We start from the raw sequence: 22,631 nt of genomic DNA on the forward strand, positions 1-22,631 counted from the left end.
TAACAGACTCTTCGTCTCCGCTGGGAACGCTGCCCGCACGTCTACCACCAATTGTAGGGATTTCACTCACTCAGGTGCGACGGCTGACACTTAGGAGGCAGGTTCCAACAAAAGTTCAAAGGTTTATTGCTTCATAAACCAGTTTAGCATCAACAGGAAAACAAATAGCCTTTAACTCAGGCAAAAGGGAAAAAACAAGTGTCCATTCCTTCAGGCTCAGTGCTGGAGCCTTAACACACTGGAGGCTAGCACCTCCACACATATCCCACTGTGTTAAACATTAGCCTGTCTTATATAGAGCTAACCACACCCAGTAACCCATCACATGATTAGCCATGTGGTCTGACATCACCACAGGTCCTGACAGACATATAGGTAGCTATGGTTACATCACAGCGGCAAGCCATCTATGCGACACATATCTCCCGTCGATTAGACACCCTTTAGCCACGCTACAGTGGATAAAAAAAAGGATATGGGCAAGAATGGTAGCCTTGTCCTTCAAGACAAAAAATAAGTGTTGCCCATATACGCACAGGAGGTGGGCACTAACTACACAAAGAGAGACCGACCTTAGCAATGACGTACAAGGTGTGGGAATGGGGAAAAAGATTGTTGGGGGATAAGGAAATACTCTAATTTTACCTTATTATGGCAAAATCAGCAAATGGTGGAGTTTGATAAATTAACTGGTTTTGGAGGTTGGAAATCAAGGTGAATTCAGATTTTTGATCAGTTAATAGAAAGTTGAACACAAAATCTTTTACAAACTGCAACAACAGTTTGGTTTGCCTCACAGCCTCTTTTAATACCTACAACTTAGGCATGCATATCTACTAGACTCAATAGCGGTGGCAAAATACACAACTGGTTTAATTTAAAAAAAAATTACCAGGAACTCTTACAGTCTCAAATGGGAGACCATCCTCTGACAGCTAAATTAAAATGGGAAGCAGATGTGGCGCCGAATATGGAAGAACAGTGGAAAGAGGTGTTGGAAGTCACTCATAGACAGTCCACATGTGAATCTCCGAGATTCTCCCAGATATACCTTGTATACAGAACTCCAGGCTTTCTTTTTACAATTGGGGTACGACCAAATGCAAATGGAGATTGTCCCAAGATGTGGAACTGGAGATGCATATTTGTTACACGTTCGTAGAATGCAGTAGATTGGGCTCCTACTAGAAAAACACATTATCTTTAATAAAAAGAATATATTGTGTGGGAATCCAAGCAGACCCCAAAATATGTATATTGTGATTTTTGGGAGAATCTGTAGATTTTTAATTCCCAATGACTACAGGTCTTTCGCGAACATTGAATCAAGCATGTAAACTTATTGCACAACATTGGTTAGACCCTCAACCACCGGTTGTTAATGAGTTAATAAACTAAACAATATTATTTGTTTGGAAAAAGGGGTATATACAAAGAAGAAAAGCAATCAAGAACTTTGACAACATTTAGGGACCCTGGCTGATTGTTCAAGGCCTGCCATCTGGAGTACTCCTGAGAGATACCATATGGCAATTTCTGGCTTCAGGAACATTTGTGGTATGATCATTCCAGGTTAAATTATATACAGTACAGACCAAAAGTTTGGACACACCTTCTCATTTAAAGATTTTTCTGTATTTTCATGACTTTGAAAATTGTACATTCACACTGAAGGCATCAAAGCTATGAATTAACACATGTGGAATTATATACAGTACTTAAAATGAATCTGTCACCCCCAAAATCGAAGGTGAGCTAAGCCCACCGGCATCAGGGGCTAATCTAGAGCATTCTGTAATGCTGTAGATAAGCCCCCGATGTATCCTGAAAGATGAGAAAAAGAGGTTAGATTATACTCACCCAGGGGCGGTCCCGCTGCGGTCCGGTCCGATGGGCGTCGCGTTCCGGTCTGGGGCCTCCCATCTTCTTACGATGACGTCCTCTTCTTGTCTTCACGCTGCGGCTCCGGTGTATTTTGTCTGCCCTGTTGAGGGCAGAGCAAAGTACTGCAGTGCACAGGCGCCGGGAAAGGTCAGAGAGGCCTGGCGCCTGCGCACTGCAATACTTTGCTCCGCCCTCAACAGGGCAGACAAAGTGCGCCTGCACTGGAGCATGAAGACAAGAAGAGGACGCCATCCTATGAAGATGGGCAGCCCCGGACCGGACCGCAACGCCCACCGGATCGGACCGCCCACCCGCGTGAGTATAATCTAACCTCTTTTTTTCACCTTTCAGGATACATCGGGGGCTTATCTACAGCATTACAGAATGCTGTAGATAAGACCCTGATGCCGGTGGGCTTAGCTCACCTTCGATTTTGGGGGTGACAGGTTCCCTTTAACAAAAAATTGTGAAACAACTTAAATTATGTCTGATATTCTAGGTTCTTCAAAGTAGCCACCTTTTGCTTTGATGACTGCTTTGCACACTCTTGGCATTCTCTTGAAGAGCTTCAAGAGGTAGTCACCGGGAATGGTCTTCTAAAAATCTTGAAGGAGTTCCCAGAGATGCTTAGCACTTGTTGGCCCTTTTGCCTTCACTCTGTGGTCCAGCTCACCCCAAACCATCTCGATTGGGTTCAGGTCTGGTGACTGTGGAGGCCACCCCATCACTCTCCTTTTTGGTCAAATAGCCCTTACACAGCCTGGAGTTGTGTTTGGGGTCACTGTCCTGTTGAAAAATAAATGATGGTCCAACTAAACGCAAACCGGACGGAATAGCATGCTGCTGCAAGATACTGTGGTAGCCATGCTGGTTCAGTATGCCTTCAATTTCGAATAAATCCCAAAAAGTATCACCAGCAAAGCACCATCACACCTCCTTCTCCATGCTTCACGGTGGGAACCAGGCATGTAGAGTCCATCCATTCACCTTTTCTGTGTCGCACAAAGACACGGTGGTTGGAACCAAAAATCTCAAATTTGGACTCATCAGACTAAAGCACAGATTTCCACTGGTCTAATGTCCATTCCTTGTGTTCTTTAGCTCAAATAAGTCTCTTCTGCTTGTTGCCTGTCCTTAGCAGTGGTTTCCTAGCAGCTATTTTACCATGAAGGCCTGCTGCACAAAGTCTCCTCTTAACAGTTGTTGTAGAGATGTGTCTGCTGCTAGAACTCTGTGTGGCATTGACCTGGTCTCTAATCTGAGCTGCTGTTAACCTGAGGCTGGTGACTCGGATAAAATCATCCTCAGAAGCAGAGGTGACTCTTGGTCTTCCTTTCCTGGGGTGGTCCTCATGTGAGCCTGTTTCTTTGTAGTGCTTGTTGGTTTTTGCAACTACACTTGGGGACACTTTCAAAGTTTTCCCAATTTTTTGGACTGACTGACCTTCATTTCTTAAAGTAATGATAGCCACTCGTTTTTGTTTACTTAGAATTTGTATTATGGCAAGAAAAAAGAAGCTAACAGTCTATTCAGTAGGACTATCAGCTGTGTATCCACCAGACTTCTGCACAACACAACTGAAGGTCCCAACACCATTTATAAGGCAAGAAATCCCACTTATTAGAAACGACATGTGGAACACTTTTTACCTAGTCTGGAAACCATGGTTGGAACTGGACTCTAATCCAAACCTCAGCCAGGCTTTAACCTTGTCTATATGAGAATGCAAATAACTGATACCCTGATGAAGATGTTAACACTTAAAGAATGGAGTAGACTAACTACACTGATTGGATGTGGAAATTTATTATTTAAAAAAAAACCAAAAAAACCCTTCGCCTCGTCGTGCGATCTTGTCACATGCCAATGTTAGGCACGGTATGGCATCTCTTCTTTTACCCTATTTCCCCCTATGTATTTGATCCTCTGTCTATGTCTTGTCGTGTCTATGTTTGTGAAGTTAGGTTTATATACGTATATTCTTTTTGATGTTAGTATAATACACTCCCTTGCATGGGAGTTTGTTGTAAATTTACTTTGTTTATGAAAATAAAATTCATTGAAACTAAGAAATCCCACTTAACCCCTTCATGACCCAGCCTATTTTGGCCTTAATGACCTTGCCATTTTTTGCAATTCTGACCAGTGTCCCTTTATGAGGTAATAACTCAGGAACGCTTCAACGGATCCTTGCGGTTCTGAGATTGTTTTTTCGTGACATATTGGGCTTCATGTTAGTGGTAAATTTAGGTCGATAATTTCTGAGTTTATTTGTGAAAAAAACGGAAATTTGGCGAAAATTTTGAAAATTTTGCAATTTTCACATTTTGAATTTTTATTCTGTTAAACCAGAGAGTTATGTGACACAAAATAGTTAATAAATAACATTTCCCACATGTCTACTTTACATCAGCACAATTTTGGAAAGAAATTTTTTTTTTTGCTAGGAAGTTATAAGGGTTAAAATTTGACCACTGATTTCTCATTTTTACAACAAAATTTACAAAACCATTTTTTTTAGGGACCACCTCACATTTGAAGTCAGTTTGAGGGTTCTATATGGCTGAAAATACCCAAAAGTGACACCATTCTAAAAACTGCACCCCTCAAGGTGCTCAAAACCACATTCAAGAAGTTTATTAACCCTTCAGGTGTTTCACAGCAGCAGAAGCAACAAGGAGGGGAAAAATTAACATTTAACTTTTTAGTCACAAAAATGATCTTTTCGCAACAATTGTTTTATTTTCCCAAGGGTAAAAGGAGAAACTGGACCACAAATGTTGTTTTCCAATTTGTCCTGAGTACGCTGATACCTCATATGTGGGGGTAAACCACTGTTTGGGTGCACGGCAGGGCTCGGAAGGGGAGCGCCATTTGACTTTTTGAATGAAAAATTGGCTCCAATCTTTAGCGGACACCATGTCGCGTTTGGAGAGCCCCCGTGTGCCTAAACATTGGAGCTCCCCCACAAGTGACCCCATTTTGGAAACTAGACCCCCCAAGGAACTTATCTAGAAGCATAGTGAGCACTTTAAACCCCCAGGTGCTTCACAAATTAATCCGTAAAAATGGAAAAGTACTTTTTTTTCACACAAATTTTCTTTTAGCCTCAATTTTTTCATTTTCACATGGGCAACAGAATAAAATGGATCCTAAAATTTGTTGGGCAATTTCTCCTGAGTACGCCAATACCTCATATGTGGGGGTAAACTACTGTTTGGGCACATGGTAAGGCTCGGAAGGGAAGGAGCGCCATTTGACTTTTTGAATGGAAAATTATCTCCATCGTTAGCGGACACCATGTCAGGTTTGGAGAGCCCCTGTGTGCCTAAACATTGGAGCTCCCCCACAAGTGACCCCATTTTGGAAACTAGACCCCCCAAGGAACTTATCTAGATGCATAGTGAGCACTTTAAACCCTCAGGTACTTCACAAATTGATCCGTAAAAATGAAAAAGTACTTTTTTTTCACACAAAATTTCTTTTAGCCTCAATTTTTTCATTTTCACATGGGCAACAGGATAAAATAGATCCTAAAATTTGTTGGGCAATTTCTCCTGAGTACGCCGATTCCTCATATGTCGGGGTAAACCACTGTTTGGGTGCACGGCAAGGCTTGGAAGGGAAGGCGCGCCATTTGACTTTTTGAATGGAAAATTAGCTCCAATCGTTAGTGGACACCATGTTGCGTTCGGAGAGCCCCTGTGTGCCTAAACATTGGAGCTCCCCTACAAGTGACCCCATTTTGAAAACTAGACCCCCCAAGGAACTAATCTAGATGTATAGTGAGCACTTAAAACCTCCAGGTGCTTCACAGAAGTTTATAACGCAGAGCCATGAAAATAAAAAAATATTTTTCTTTCCTCAAAAATGATTTTTAGCCCGGAGTTTTTTATTTTCCCAAGGATAATAGGAGAAATTGGACCCCAAATGTTGTTGTCCAGTTTGTCCTGAGTACGATGATACCCCATATGTGGGGGTAAACCACTGTTTGGGCGCACGGCAGGGCTCGGAAGGGAAGGCACGCCATTTGGCTTTTTGAATGGAAAATTAGCTTCAATCATTAGCGGACACCATGTCGCGTTTGGAGAGCCCCTGTGTGCCTAAACATTGGAGCTCCCGCACAAGTAACCCCATTTTGGAAACTAGACCTCCCAAGGTACTAATCTAGATGTGTGGTGAGCACTTTGAACCCTCAAGTGCTTCACAGAAGTTTATAACGCAGAGCCATGAAAATAAAAAAATTATTTTTCTTTCCTCAAAAATGATTTTTTAACCCACAATTTTTTTTTTCCCAAGGGTAACAGGAGAAATTGGACCCCAAAAGTTGTGCAGTTTCTCCTGAGTACGCTGATACCCCATATGTGGGGGTAAACCACTGTTTTGGCACACGTCGGGGAGCGGAAGGGAAGTAGTGACGCTTTGAAATGCAGACTTTAATGGAATGCTCTGCGGGCGTCACGTTGCGTTTGCAGAGCCCCTGATGTGCCTAAACAGTAGGAACTCCCCACAATTGACCCCACTTTGGAAACTAGACCCCCAAGGGAACTTATCTAGATGTGTGGTGAGCACTTTGAACCCCCAAGTGCTTCACAGAAGTTTATAACGCAGAGCCGTGAAAATAAAAAATGTGTTTTCTTTCCTCAAAAATATTTTTTTAGCCCAGAATTTTTTAATTTTCCCAAGGGTAACAGGAAAAATTTGACCCCAAAAGTTGTTGTCCAGTTTCTCCTGAGTACGCTGATACCCCATATGTGGGGGTAAACCACTGTTTGGGCACATGGCGGGGCTCGGAAGGGAAGTAGTGACGATTTGGAATGCAGACTTTGATGGAATGGTCTGCGGGAATCATGTTACGTTTGCAGAGCCCCTGATGTGCCTAAACAGTAGAAACCCCCCACAAGTGACCCCATTTTGGAAACTAGACCCCCCAAGGAACTTATCTAGATGTGTGGTGAGCACGTTCAACCCCCAAGTGCTTCACAGAAGTTTACAACGCAGAGCAGTGAAAATAAAAAATAATTTTTCTTTCCTCAAAAAAGATGTTTTAGCAAGCAATTGTTTATTTTCACAAGAGTAACAGGAGAAATTGGACCCCAATATTTGTTGCCCAGTTTGTTGTAAGTACGCTGATACCTCATATGTGGGGGTAAACCACTGTTTGGGCGCACGTCAGGGCTCGGAAGGGAAGTAGTGACATTTGAAATGCAGACTTTGATGGAATGGTCTGCGGGCGTCACGTTGCATTTGCAGAGCCCCTGATGTGCCTAAACAGTAGAAACACCCCACAAGTGACCCCATTTTGGAAACTAGACCCCAAAAGGATCTTATCTAGATGTGTGGTGAGAATTTCAACCCCCAAGTGTTTCACAGAAGTTTACAACGCAGAGCCGTGAAAATAAAAAATAATTGTTCTTTCCTCAAAATTATGTTTTAGCAAGTAATTTTTTATTTTTGCAAGGGTAACAGGAGAAATTGGACCCCAATAGTTGTTGCCCAGTTTGTCCTGAGTACGCTGGTATCCCATATGTGGGGGTAAACCACTGTTTGGGCGCACGTCGGGGCTTGGAAGGGAGGGCGCACCATTTGACTTTTTGAACGCAAGATTGGCTGGAATCAATGGTGGCGCCATGTTGCGTTTGGAGACCCCTGATGTGCCTAAACAGTGGAAAACCCTCAATTCTAACTTCAACACTAACCCCAACACACCCCTAACCCTAATCCCAACTGTAGCCATAACCCTAATCACAACCCTAACCCCAACACACCCCTAACCACAACCCTAACCCCAACACACCCGTAACCCTAAATCCAACCCTAATCCTAACCCTAATCCCAACCCTACCCACAACTGTAACCCCAACACAACCCTAACCCTATCCTTAACCCTAACCACAAGTGTAATCTTAACCCTATTTCCAACCCTAGCCCTAATTCCAACCCTAAGGGTACCGTCTCACATAACGATTTACCAACGATCACGACCAGCGATACGACCTGGCCGTGATCGTTGGAAAGTCATTGTGTGGTCGCGGTGGAGCTGTCACACAGACCGCTCTCCAGCGACCAACGATGCCAAGGTCCCGGGTAACCAGGGTAAACATCGGGTTACTAAGCGCAGGGCCTTCAGGTCCCTTGCCGTCTGCTTCCCGCTCTGACTGAGTGCCGCCGTACAGTGAGAGCAGAGCGCAGCGGTGACGTCACTGCTGTGCTGTGCTCTCACTTTCCGGCCGGCAGACAGTCAGAGCGGGAAGCAGACGGCAAGGGACCTGAAGGACACCGAAATGTGAGTATGTACGGTTTTTTTTTTTTTTACTTTTACGCTGGTAACCACGGTAAACATCGGGTTACTAAGCGCGGCCCTGCGCTTAGTAACCAGATGTTTACCCTGGTTACAAGTGAACGCATCGCTGGATAGCTGTCACACACAACGATCCAGCGATGACAGCGGGAGATCCAGCGACGAAAGAAAGTTCCAAACGATCTGCTACGACGTACGATTCTCAGCAGGGTCCGTGATCGCTGCTGCGTGTCAGACACAGCGATATCGTATGGATATCGCTGGAACGTCACGGATCGTACCGTCGTAGCGATCAAAGTGCCACTGTGAGACGGTACCCTAACTCTAATTCCAACCCTAACCCTAAGGCTATGTGCCCACTTTGCGGATTCGTGTGAGATTTTTCCGCACCATTTTTGAAAAATCCGCAGGTAAAAGGCACTGCGTTTTACCTACGGATTTACAGCGGATTTCCAGTGTTTTTTTGTGCGGATTTCACCTGCGGATTCCTATTGAGGAACAGGTGTAAAACGCTGCGGAATCCGCACAAAATTGACATGCTGCGGAAAATACACAGCGTTTCCGCACGGTATTTTCCGCACCATGGGCACAGCGGATTTGGTTTTCCATAGGTGTACATGGTACTGTAAACCTGATGGAAAACTGCTACGAATTCGCAGCGGCCAATCCGCTGCGGATCCGCGGCCAATCCGCTGCAGATTCGCAGCCAAATCCGCACTGTGTGCACATGCCCTAACCCTACCCCTAACCCTACCCCTAATTCTAACCCTAATTCTAACCCTAGTTCTAACCCTAACCCTAGCAGAAAAAAAAAAAATATATATTTTATTTATTTTTATTATTGTCCCTATGGGGGTGATAAAGGGGGGTCATTTACTATTTTTTTTATTTTGATCACTGTGATAGGCTATATCGCAGTGATCAAAATACATCTGAAACGAATCTGCCAGCTGGCAGATTCGGCGGGCGCAGTGCGCATGCGCCCACCATATTGGAAGATGGCGGCGCCCATGGAGAAGCCGGACGGACACCGGGAGGCCTGGTAAGTATGTAGGGGGGTGATCGGATCACGGGGGGGGGGGACCGGAGCACAGGGAGGGGGCACCGGAGCACGGGGGGAGCGGACAGGAGGACGGAGGAGCGGACAGGACGACTTAGGGGGGCGGACCACGTAACGGAGCACTGGGGGGGCGATCGGTGGGTGTGTGTGTGGGGGGGGGGGGGCAGATTAGGTTTTCCAGCCATGGCCGATGATATTGCAGCATCGGCCATGGCAGGATTGTAATATTTCACCGTTTTTTTGGGTGAAATATTACAAATCGCTCTGATTGGCAGTTTCACTTTCAACAGCCAATCAGAGCGATCGTAGCCACGAGGGGGTGGAGCCACCCCCCTGGGCTGAAGCACCACTCCCCCTGTTCCTGCAGATCGGGTGAAATTGGAGTTAACCCTTTCACCCGATCTGCAGGAGCGCGATCCCGCCATGACGCATACGCTGCGTCACAGGTCGGATTGGCACCGACTTTCATGACGCAGCGTATGCGTCAAAGGTCGGGAAGGGGTTAAACCTGACAGGGCACACCTGTGAAAGTGAAAACCATTTCCGGTGACTACCTCTTGAAGCTTATCAAGAGAATGCAAAGAGTGTGCAAAAGGTGGCTACTTTGGAGAACCTAGAATATAAGACATAATTTCATTTGCTTCACACTTTTTTGTTAAGTTTATAATTCTACGTGTTAATTCATAGTTTTGATACCTTCAGTGTGAATGTACAATTTTCATAGTCCTGAAAATACAGAAAAATCTTTAAATGAGAAGGGTTGTCCAAACTTTTGGTCTGTACTGTAGGTATGGTCATTATACAGGCAAACTATTATAACTGAATGGCAGATATTTTAACAAATATACATCATAAAAAAAATACTATGAATATAGATTTATCTGGCATATCGGTGGGGGTAGTGAGGAGGAGTGGTTGTATTAATTTGCTTGAATGGAAATAAATCGAATCCTTGGAAGATGACAACTTTGTCTTTTATGTACAACAATAATATATAATGATACCATGTAATACTGAAAATCTCTGTTTTACTGATCTTTTTGTAAAAATGTGATTTTTCTTATTAAAAATGATATGATTTAGAAAAAAAAAATCTCTGAAATACGTGATAGATAGAAATCTCAAAAGAAGATTCCCTATAATCAGTGTAATGTTGGACACTATCTGTGGACGGGGATTTCTTGCTTTGCTGCATATTGAGGCATACGCTGGGACACTCAGGGTTAAAAAAAAAAGTCCATTCGGTTTATTAGTAAACAGCATAAACCGCACCTCAGAAACTTGGTAGTATGCAGCAACCAGTACACTGTCCATTACACGTTCGGCTCTATAGAACAAACACAGTCTCTCACTGACCCCGGTCAGCATTACACGGATTCCTGTCCGTTATCTGTTGGTGTCGGCCACACAGGTTCCCGAATGCCTCTTATCCTCAGAAGTATCCCACAAACACTTCTCACTGACCCCGGTCAGTATCGCTCATGGTTGTCAGGCCGTCCACTCCAGAGGTACCTCACAAACCTGCTTCCTCTAGCTCAGGCTAGCCAGCACTGTTTCCCAGGCTGTGCGATGTCCAGCAAGCAGGTTTGTTCTGGAGCCACACACGCAGGAACACTTCTCCATCATGGCACACAGACCACACTGTAGTGTCCAGCCTGGACACATGAAAATCTGTCCACACTGACAGACTCCCAAACACTCACACGCATGTGCCAAACACACCTCTATTACATAATTGTAACCACACCCGGGTACCTAGCACATGGCTGGTCAGGTGATCGTGACATCACCGCAGGTCCTCAAACACACAACCTTCTTAGGTGTTCAGACACACCCCTTTGGGTGGGTATGTAGGTGACTGGACCCACCCATCTCTCCAAGTCACCTGGAAGCCTCTCAATCTATAGTAAAACCCTCAGCAGTAGATCTGCTGAGCAAAACATGCCCAGGCATCCATCACAGGGCCACCCACCTCTGTGATACATACCGCCCATTAATCACATGACCAGTCGCCATACCACATCAGGCAGACGGAGTCACTTTGGAAGTTGTCTGGTCTATGATGCGGCGGTGTCCATCTTTTTAGGCGTGCATAAAAGCGCAGTCCGCCACACTTTTGTGCACTTCTGAAAAGGACACCGCAGAACAGAGTCCAGTCAGAGTCCAGAGTAACTCTGCTGCCTCATTATAGTGAATGAACCAGTTAATTTGGAGGGCTTCCGCATTACTAGTATCACAAAGGCTCTAGAAAAGCACAATGGCTCCTCACCCCTCAAAAAGAAATGTATCAAATTCTACACTACCAAATCCAAATGCCCCCCTTCTGAGCCCCACAGTGTGGCTAAACCACATTTAGGCAATTTCCGCATGTGTCGGGCTGTCTAACAGCTGCAAAACACGCGGGCAAGGGGAATGGTGTCACTTTTGGGTATTTTCTGTCATATAGGCCCCAAAGTCACTTCAAATGTAATGTGGTCCCTAAAAATTTTGATGGGAAAAATGAGAAATTTACGGATTAACTTTTAACCCTTCTAACTTCCTAATCAAAAAAATTACTTCTCAAAAATTATGCGCATGTAAGTAAACATGTGGTGAAAGTTATTTATTAACTATTTTATATGACATGACTCTGGTTTAAAGGCATAAGAATTAAAAGTTTGAAAATGGCAAAATTTTCAAAATTTTCAGCAAATTTCCGATATTTTCACAAGTAAACAAAATCATATCGAACAATTTTTACCACTATGATGAAGTACAATATGTTGTGAAAAAAACAACCTCAGGGGTTAATTAGCGTTTTGAGGGCTTGTGCAGATGACCAAATTATCAGTCTGAGTGCGATCCAGCAAAACATCAGATTGCACTTGGACGAATGTTACTCTATGTGGCCATGCACATGTCAGATTTTTTTCCTCGGACAAAGCCGGTCTGTGAAAAAAAAATTCTGCTTGCCCGAGCTTGAGTCAATATTTGGATCGAAACTCAATGGGTCCAGTGAAACCATTGGATTTCATTCTAATAACATGTGAGTGCAGTCCGATTTACGCGGACTGACAGAATGGAGAAGATGGAGAAAAAAAGTCTTCATCTTCACCGCAAACGAGTGAATCGAATCACACTGACCACACTCTGATCACAGTTTGATCAGAGTATGATTTGCATAATCGACCGAATCTCTCGGATGAGAGAATAAACGCTCTTCTGCACCTGCCCTAAGGCCAATGTATAAATTGTAACAAGAGCTCCGCCTGTCTTCTGTTACACAAAGTTTTGTGGGTGCAGTATACCTATTGCCAATTTTTAACTACTGGAAGGCTGGTCCTACATAAATACTAGAATATGCAGGCTCACTTTAATTACTTATGCTGCATTGTCAATTTCCAGGAATTGTAGTATTTAGGACACAAAGATAAAATCAAGTTCCATATGCTAAATATACAAACCTAAACAACAAGCGCTGATAGTTTTGCCTTTGACGAGAGCGAAGTGTTTTGCTTTGCCACTGTTCATATCGTAGTTTAGAGGTGGAAACTATATTTTCTGATACGTGATGGCACTGAATGCTGACTTTTTGCAGAATATTAACTGCTTCCAAGACCATTCGAGGACAATAAAGGTTTGAAATTCTTTGTCTGCATAGTTCTGTGATGGAGACAAACCATCTGTTAACATGAAAAGAAAAAAAAAAAAGTTAGCCTAGTGTATCCAGGTTCAAAAAAGTAAAATTTTACTTTCAGAAAACTCTTATGTCTCATACAGTTTGCAGAATTTATCCATAAGTGAAGGTAAAAGAATACAAGTTGGCAGAACAAAGGTGTTACCACACACACATTCATTCTACCCCACTTGTGGGACTGTTTTTCGGGAGCTGAATCAATGGACTATACCTTAAAGCAGAATTTAAAGCAAGTAAGAATACATCACTTCATTGTATTTTTCAGGGGTTTAGGAAACAGTCCAGAAGCACAGCATATAACTATCAACACAAACATGAATTTGGGTAATAATTTTGTCACCACATTATTTTGGAAATTGTCAGTCACTTAGCAAACAACAATCTACTGTTTAGGACATGTGGCCAGCAACATAAAATTGCTTAGATGTGTCCTTTTGGGCTTTAATCTCCCAGAACTTCCACCAATCCTTCCTGCACCAGTTCCTAAGACACTTGTTTATCTTGTCTGAGTTTACAATGCTGAAAATGAGTATGGCCCTCGGAAACACTGTGTATTAGGCCACGTTCACACTTTCAGTATTTGGTCAGTATATTCTATCAGTATCTGTAAGTCAAAACCAGGAGTGGGTCATAAATCCAGAAGTGGTGATGTGTTTCTATTACACTTTTCTTCTGATTGTTCCACTCCTGATTTTGGCTTACACATACTGAGGTAAAACACTGACCAAATACTGATAGTGAGAACGTGGGCTTAGAAGAAGTAAAGGATTTCGCAGTGCCGGACAAATAATTTTTCTACTGCTGATTCATTTATCCTTCCAATCTACCATTGCCTAAGATGAGTTATAAAATACTCACAAAAATGATCATCAGGATCAATCTGATTTTACGCCAAGGTGGTCAACCTCATCTAATATTAGAAGAGGTCAAATTATTACAGAGGTCAAATTCGCCATAATTGCAGAGAATCAGCGGCTATTGCATCGCTTGATACAAAAAAGCCTTTGATTCTACGGAATAGGAATTTTTAAATCAAGTATCATATATACTCGAGTATACGCCGACCCGAGTATAAGCCGAGACACCTAATTTAAAAAAAAAACTGGAAAAACTTATTGACTCAAGTATAAGCCTAGGGTGAGAGATGCAGCAGCTACTGGTAAATGTCAAAAATAAAAATAGATACCAATAAAAGTAAAATTAATTGAGACATCAGTAGGTTAAGTGTTTTTGAATATCCATATTGAATCAGTTACTGTTTCTGATGAACTGACAGAAGGGACAGACAGAGAGTGGACCTTCTGGGTCACGGCACTGAAGTTTCAACGGGCGAGCGAACCTGGAAGACCCATACAAAATACGCCCCATCTAATGCTCCATAAAGTTCAAGATGGGCCCCATAAGATTCTCCATACAAAATATACCTCCATATAACGCTCCATAAAGTTCAAGATGGGTCCCATAAGATAATCCATTAAGTTCAAGATGGGCCCCATAAGATGCTCCATACAAAATCCGCCCCACTGACTTCAGGCAGAGGTCGCACACTAATCACGTCCTCTGACATGAACGTCACAGTCAGAGGATGCAGAAGAAATCGCAGCGGTGGAACGGGAAGAGGTGAATATCGCAAGTGGCGGGGGCCTGAGCAAGCGGCAGCACAGGCACCTGGTTCCCATAGCACGTCAGTGTCCCCGCCTGCTCAGGACCCTGGCACTTACTCCGGTGCTAACGCCAACCGCCGGCCCTGTCAGCAGTCACCGGAACACTGACAGAGGCTGGAGGCATGCGCAGATGACCAGGAGAGACCGGGGACCACCTGCACGGCAATGGAGAACGGGTAAGTGGGACCGTGACTGGTGTATAAGCCGAGGAGGGTCTTTTTCAGCAAAAAAATATGCTGAAAATCTCAGCTTATACACGAGTATATACGGTACTTTTTAGACTTGGATTTAGTGATACATTCTGCAACTGGATTAAGTTACTCTATAATAAACCACATGCCAATATTTTTGTAAATCAAATTTTGGCAGACTATATAGATTTGAGAAAGGGAATTAGGCAGGAATACTCTTTCCCTAATGCTTTTTACTATGGCGATAGAGCCAATCGTATTCAAAATTAGACAGGATACCTTGGTAGAGGGAAACAAGAAATTCTAAGTTTTATAAAGTTGAACTTTATGCTGATGATTTGGTTTTTTTCTCCATCTTGTGTTGACCGATCCTTTCATAGATCAATTAATCTGATCAACCAATTTGAAGGAATTCTCAGGACTCACCATAAATTGGAAGAAATCTTCACTAATGCCATAAAAAGATAACATACCTGGCCCTATGGCCTACAAACTGTAAATGCATTCCTATATCTTGGGATCACTATTAACAAAAAAAAATGTAGTCCTAAAAGATTATATATACTCTATCTACTCTGCTTAAAAAAAAGACAATTCAGAACTGGTCCCAACTCCCACTTACAATAGCTGGGAAAATCAACCCTCTTAAAATAAGCTAATGCAGATGGTGGAAAAGTATTTGATACACTTGCAATATGCAAGTTTTCCCAATCACAAAGAATGGAGAGGCGTGCAATTTTATCGAACAACCAGGGATATTTCAGTTTTACTGAAGTTGCACTTTTGAACGACCCTTAGTTTTAACATATCGTGTCCTGGAAAATGGGAAAAAAATTCCAAGTGCGGTGAAATTGCAAAAAAAAAAATGCAATTCCACAGTTTTTTTTTAACCATGTGCACTAAATGCTAAAATTGACCTGAGATTATGATTCTCCAGGTCATTACAAGTTAATGGACACCAAACATGTCTAGGTTCTTTTTTATTTAAATGGTGAAAAAAAATCCCAAAATTTTGGCATTTGGCAAGAGTTGGCAGATGCTTTAGTCCAGGTTTGGGAGGAGATCCCTCAGGAGACCATCCGCCGCCTAATCAGGAGCATGCCCAGGCGTTGTAGGGAGATCATACAGGCACGTGGAGGCCACACACACACTGAGCATCATTTCCTTGTCTTGAGGCAATTCCACTGAAGTTGGATCAGCCTGTAACTTCATTTCCCAATTTGATTTTGAGCATCATTCCAGCTCCAGACCTCCGTGGGATATTATCTGTGATTTACGTTGATCATTTTTAGGTTTTATTGTTCTCAACACAGTCCACTATGTAAAGAATAAAGATTTACAACTGGAATATTTCATTCAGTGATATCTAGGATGTGGGATATTAGTGTTCCCTTTATTTTTTTGAGCAGTAAATATATACACAATGGGGAAAATAAGTTTTTGATACATCGCTGAGTTCGCAATTTTTCCCAGCTACAAAGGATGTAGAAGTGTGTAATTTTTATCATAAGGTACAACCTACCAAAAGGCAACTAATCCATAACTAAAGACTATAATAAAACATAACATATATATATATATATATATATATATATATACATATATACATATATACACTCACCGGCCACTTTATTAGGTACACCTGTCCAACTTCTTGTTAACACTTAATTTCTAATCAGCCAATCACATGGCGGCAACTCAGTGCATTTAGGCATGTAGACATGGTCAAGACAATCTCCTGCAGTTCAAACCGAGCATCAGTATGGGGAAGAAAGGTGATTTGAGTGCCTTTGAACGTGGCATGGTTGTTGGTGCCAGAAGGGCTGGTCTGAGTATTTCAGAAACTGCTGATCTACTGGGATTTTCACGCACAACCATCTCTAGGGTTTACAGAGAATGGTCCGAAAAAGAAAAAAAATCCAGTGAGCGGCAGTTCTGTGGGCGGAAATGCCTTGTTGATGCCAGAGGTCAGAGGAGAATGGGCAGACTGGTTCGAGCTGATAGAAAGGCAACAGTGACTCAAATCGCCACCCGTTACAACCAAGGTAGGCCTAAGAGCATCTCTGAACGCACAGTGCGTCGAACTTTGAGGCAGATGGGCTACAGCAGCAGAAGACCACACCGGGTACCACTCCTTTCAGCTAAGAACAGGAAACTGAGGCTACAATTTGTACAAGCTCATCGAAATTGGACAGTAGAAGATTGGAAAAACGTTGCTTGGTCTGATGAGTCTCGATTTCTGCTGCGACATTCGGATGGTAGGGTCAGAATTTGGCGTAAACAACATGAAAGCATGGATCCATCCTGCCTTGTATGGAGCATCTTTGGGATGTGCAGCCGACAAATCTGCGGCAACTGTGTGATGCCATCATGTCAATATGGACCAAAATCTCTGAGGAATGCTTCCAGCACCTTGTTGAATCTATGCCACGAAGAATTGAGGCAGTTCTGAAGGCAAAAGGGGGTCCAACCCGTTACTAGCATGGTGTACCTAATAAAGTGGCCGGTGAGTGTATATATATATATATATATATATATATATATATATATATATATATATATATATACAGCTTTGGCAAAAATTAAGAGACCACTGCAAAATGTTCAGTTTGTCCGATTTTTCTCTTTATAGGATATTTTTGAGTAAAATGTAAATTGTTCTTTTATTCTATAAACTACTGACAACATGTCTCCGAAGTTCCCAGCAATAAATTTTGTATTTATTTTCTGAAAATGACAAATGGGCAAAATAACAAAAAAATGCTTTGCTTGCAGACCTCAAATAATGCAAAAAAAAGTTCATAATCATTTAGAAACCACAATACAAATGTTTTAACTCAGGAAGAGTTCAGAAATCAATATTGTGTGGAATAACCACGATTTTTATTCACAGCTTTCATGTGTCTTGGCATACTTTCCACCAGTCTTTCACACTGCGTTTGGGTGACCTTATGCAACTCCTGGTACAAAAATGTAAGCAGTTCTTCTTTGTTTGATGGCTTGTGACTATCCATCTTCCTCTTGATTACATTCCAGAGGTTTTCAGTGGGATTCAGGTCTGGAGATTGGGCTGGCCATGACAGGAATTTGATGCAGTGGTTCTTCATCCGCACCTTGATTAACCTAGCTGTGTGGAATGGCGCATTGTCCTGCTGGAAAAACCAGTCCTCAGAGTTGGGGAACATTGCCTGAGAATCTTTATTGATTTATGAGATTTGTTTTCAAACTTAACCCACAAATAGTATTAGATCAGGTCCCAATGATGTTAACCCTTTGTTATCTTCTACATGCCGCGGCATTTAGAAGATAGCAGAGGAAGACCTCTGCTATACTCACCTCTCCGAAGCCCCCCGTAATGAGATCTGATCACATCACGGAGGATCCCACATTGTCCCGGCAGCCATGTCATGACCTCTGGGTCTGCCAGCTATGGTGGCTTGTTAGCGCCACTATAATGAGGCAAGTTGAGCACTTCGCCTCAAGCGGCATCCAGTCCCTCAAAACAGGGGGCGGCAGCGCGGCGCCGCCCCCTGCAGTCAGATGTGCCGGGTACTAGCAATGAGCTTATGAGGCTGTGTCACCAGCAGGAGGCGGCGGTGCTGCCTCCTCACAGACTAACTCATCCGGTCATAAGTTAAATACTGAGGGACGGGGTGGAGAAGGGGTGAGCGGCCCCAGCCAGGGAAGATGAGCTACTTATGATTGAAGCACAGCCTGTGGGCGGGAACTGTGGCTGCTTGCCTGCGTAGCTACTGGGGGGGGGGGGGAGAGGGGGCCACCATCCTTGGCCCTGTCACATGAAGGGGCCCACCGGGAGCCAGGGCCACTTATGTGACGAGGCAGAACACAGCATAGGAGCAGAGCAGTATACTGTCTGCTCCTATATGATGGAGACTCTGCACGCTACTAGCACAGTGGCGGCTGCAGAGTTTCCCCTCCTGCAGTGAATGGTGCTGCCCGTCTGACCTGATCATGAAGCTTTTTCCCCGGCTGCAGTTTTCTTCACTCTGTGCACGCTGGGATTGGCTCAGGCACGCTGAGTCCTAGTGCCCACATCTTGCATTTCACCTAGACACTTCCTGGTCCTGCCTGCAAACAACTTTATCAGTAAGTGGGGATGGAACATTTTAGGTTTATTAAATTCAGGTATGTCACTGTGAGGTGAATGTGAGACCATTGGGGTATTGTGGGGGCTGAAAGTGGGTGAGGGGGGACAGGGTACTGAGGGGGTGGGTGTGAGATGATGGGGGTATTGGATACTGAGGTGGGGGAGGGGAGTCAGGGCACTGGGGGGTAAATGTGAGACCATGGGGGTGTTGTGGGGGTTGAAGGTGGGTGAGGTGGGACAGGGCACTGAGGGGGTGGATGTGAGTTGATAGGGGCATTGGGGCTGAAGTGGGGGAGGGGGGACAGGGCACTTGGGGCTGAATATTATAATGTTTAGTTATGATATTATATGTACTCCATCATGTAATATTTGCTGTCTGGGGAGGCTGGAGATGGGGGGGGGGGGGGGTAGGGGGCTTTTGATACGTACCACCTGGGTCTTTTATGAGTATTAGTATACGAAGTCACCATATAGTAACCAAGAGCTGCATCACATTTACAGCACCACTCCAGCATTATTTTTTATTTCATTGCTGGTGCGGTGCTGAAAATCCAAGTCCCCTGCCCCCTGTCTGATACTCACCTTCTGGCGTTTTCATCTCTTTTTGTCTCCGCTCGGCTCCGTCTCCTGCAGTGTGTGACCCGTCCGAGGCTCCAGTGTTCCATGGAGCAGCGCAGAGGTCACTAATCAGTGTGAGTCTGTGGGAGCCTCGTTCTGGCCTCTGTCTCACTCTCAGGCTATGTGCACACATTGCGGATTGACTGCTGTGGATTCACAGCAGTTTTCCATGCGGTGTACAGTACCATGTAAACCTATGGAAAACCAAATCCACCGTGCCCATGGTGCGGAAAATACCACGCGGAAACGCTGCGTTGTATTTTCCGCAGCATGTCAATTCTTTGTGCGGATTCTGCAGCGTTTTACACCTGCTCCTGTATAGGAATCTGCATGTGTAAAAATGCAGGCGAAATCCTCACAAAAAACGCAGGAAATCCACGGTAAATCGCTGCACGTTTTACCTGTGGATTTAGCAAAAACGGTGCGGAAAAATCGGCACACGAATCCGCAACGTGGGCACATAGCCTCATAGTCTTACACTGAGCGCTTGTGACCTAGCTTCTAACTTCTGGCCAGTCAGAAGCTACACTCACAAGTTTGAGCCGTGGGACTGCAGCAGTGCCACAAAATAGTGAATACGCCCGAGGATGAGTAAATGACGGGGGCAGGGGACTTGCGCTTAAAACACCACTCCAACAGTGGAAAAAAAAACCCTGCTAGAGTGGTGCTTTAATAATTTAATAATAAGCAATTTATTACTATAAAGTTGATAAAGACTTGGAATAAATGTCTGCAGTCACTTTATGTGACTGTAGACTGCCAAATCATGACAGGGAGCTGCGGGTCCATCATACTGTGCATAAGGGAGCTGCGGGCCCCTCATACATGTGTATAAGGGAGCTGCGGGCTCATCATACTGTGTATAAGAGAGCTGCGGGCCCATCACACTGTGTATAAGGGAGCTGCGGGTCCATCATACTGTGTATAAGGAAGCTGCGGGCCCATCATACTGTGTATAAGGGAGCTGCGGGTCCATCATACTGTGTATAAGGGAGCTGTGGGCCCATCATACTATGTATAAGAGAGCTGCGGGCCCATCATACTGTGTATAAGGGAGCTGTGGGCCCATCATACTGTGTATAAGGGAGCTGCGGGTCCATCATACTATGTATAAGGGAGCTGTGGGCCCATCATACTGTGTATAAGGGAGCTGCGGGCCCATCACACTGTGTATAAGGGAGCTGCGGGCCCATCATCCTGTGTATAAGGGAGCTGCGGGCCCATCATCCTGTGTATAAGGAAGCTGCGGGCCCATCATACTGTGTATAAGGGATCTGCGGGCCCATCATACTGTGTATAAGGGAGCTGTGGGCCCATCATACTGTGTATAAGGGAGCTGTGGGCCCATCATACTGTGTATAAGGGAGCTGTGGGCCCATCATACTGTGTATAAGGGAGCTGCGGGCCCATCATACTGTGTATAAGGGAGCTGCGGGCCCATCACACTGTGTATAAGGGAGCTGCAGGTCCATCATACTGTGTATTAGGCCATGTTCACACTTTGTGACGTTCCTCTGCGGGTTCTCCCGCAGCGGATTTGATAAATCTGCAGGGCAAAACCGCTGCGGTTATCCCTGCAGATTTATCGCGGTTTGTTCCGCGGTTTCCGCCTATACTATTGATGCTGCATATGCAGCAATATGAAGCATCAATAGTAATGTTAAAAATAATAAAAATTGGTTATACTCACCCTCTGATGTCCGGATCTCCTCGGCGCTGCACCCGGCGCTCCGGTTCCAAAGATGCGGAGCGAGAAGGACCCTTCGTGACGTCACGGTCATGTGACCGCGGCGTCATCACGGTCATGTGACCGCGACATCACCGCAGGTCCTGTTCGCACAGCAACTCTGACCGACCGGCTGCGTGCAGCGCTGAGAGGTGAGTATATCATGATTTTTTTATTTTTATTCTTTTTTTTTACCTCAAATATGGTTCCCAGGGCCTGGAGGAGAGTCTCCTCTCCTCCACCCCGGGTACCACCCGCACATTAGCCGCTTACTTCCCGCAACGTGGGCACAGCCCCAAGCGGGAAGTAAGCGGTTCAATGCATTCCTATGGGTGCAGAATCGCAGCGATTCTGCACAAAGAAGTGACATGTTTTAAACCGCTGCGTTTCTGCACGGTTTTTCCCGCAGCATGTGCACAGCGGTTTGCGGTTTCCATAGGGTTTACATGTAAATGGAAACGCTATGGAAACTGCTGCGCACCCGCAGCATCAAAATCGCGGCGGTTCCGCGGTAAAAACCGCAAAGTGTGAACATGGCCTAAGGGAGCTGCAGGCCCATTATACTGTGGTAAGGGAGCTGTGGGCCCATCATACTGTGTATAAGGGAGCTGCGGGCCCATCATACTGTGTATACGGGAGCTGTGGGCTCATCATACTGTGTATAAGGGAGCTGTGGGCCCATCATACTGTGTATAAGGAAGCTGTGGGCCCATCATACTGTGTATACGGGAGCTGTGGGCTCATCATACTGTGTATAAGGGAGCTGTGGGCTCATACTGTGTATAAGGGAGCTGCGGGCCCATCATACTGTGATAAGGGAGCTGTGGGCTCATCATACTGTGATAAGGGAGCTGTGGGCTCATACTGTGATAAGGGAGCTGCGGGCCCATCATACTGTGTACAGGGGAACTGTGAGAGACATCATACTATTTGACGGAAGCTGCAGGCCAATCATACTGTTAATAAGGGAGCTGTGGACCCACCATACTGTGTATAGGGAACTGTGAAGGCATATTGTGCATATGGGAGCTGTTGGCCCATTACACTGTATATAGGGGAGCTCTGGGGGGCATTATACTTTCTATAGTGGAGCTCTGTCAGCATTATACTGTGTAAAGGGAAGCAGTGGGAACATCGTATGGTGTATCGGGGAGTTATAGAATCATCATACTGTGTATAGGGGATCTGTGGGGGCCTTAGACTGTGTATAGGGAAGCTTTGAGCTCACCATACTGTGTATAATGGAGCAGTACACGAGGGAACTTACTGGATATTATTAAATGTAAAGTGGGCACTTAAGCATTACTGTATTGTTATAGGGACACTCATAGTATTGCGACCATCAAAGTTGCATATTGTCACAATATGGCGGTAAAATCAATGTTCGTTTTTGTATATAGATT

At 44.4% G+C, this 22,631-nt stretch overlaps 1 protein-coding gene across 4 annotated transcripts in view; it reads right to left on the reverse strand.

The window, feature by feature from the left end:
• The window catches only part of ERMARD (ER membrane associated RNA degradation), a 372,196-nt gene that overhangs the window by 22,973 nt on the left and 326,592 nt on the right, over positions 1–22,631 (reverse strand). For 3 of the 4 annotated variants that reach the window (XM_077283272.1, XM_077283273.1, XM_077283275.1), the window contains one exon: positions 12,689–12,907. The exons of the other annotated variant lie outside the window; for it this stretch is intronic. In XM_077283272.1, coding sequence (XP_077139387.1) covers positions 12,689–12,907 — 219 coding nt within the window. The remainder of the gene's footprint in view (positions 1–12,688; positions 12,908–22,631) is intronic. 4 annotated transcript variants of the gene reach the window in all.

This window comes from Ranitomeya variabilis, chromosome 2, assembly GCF_051348905.1.
Source record: "Ranitomeya variabilis isolate aRanVar5 chromosome 2, aRanVar5.hap1, whole genome shotgun sequence".
In the NCBI taxonomy this organism is placed as follows: Eukaryota; Metazoa; Chordata; class Amphibia; order Anura; family Dendrobatidae; genus Ranitomeya; species Ranitomeya variabilis.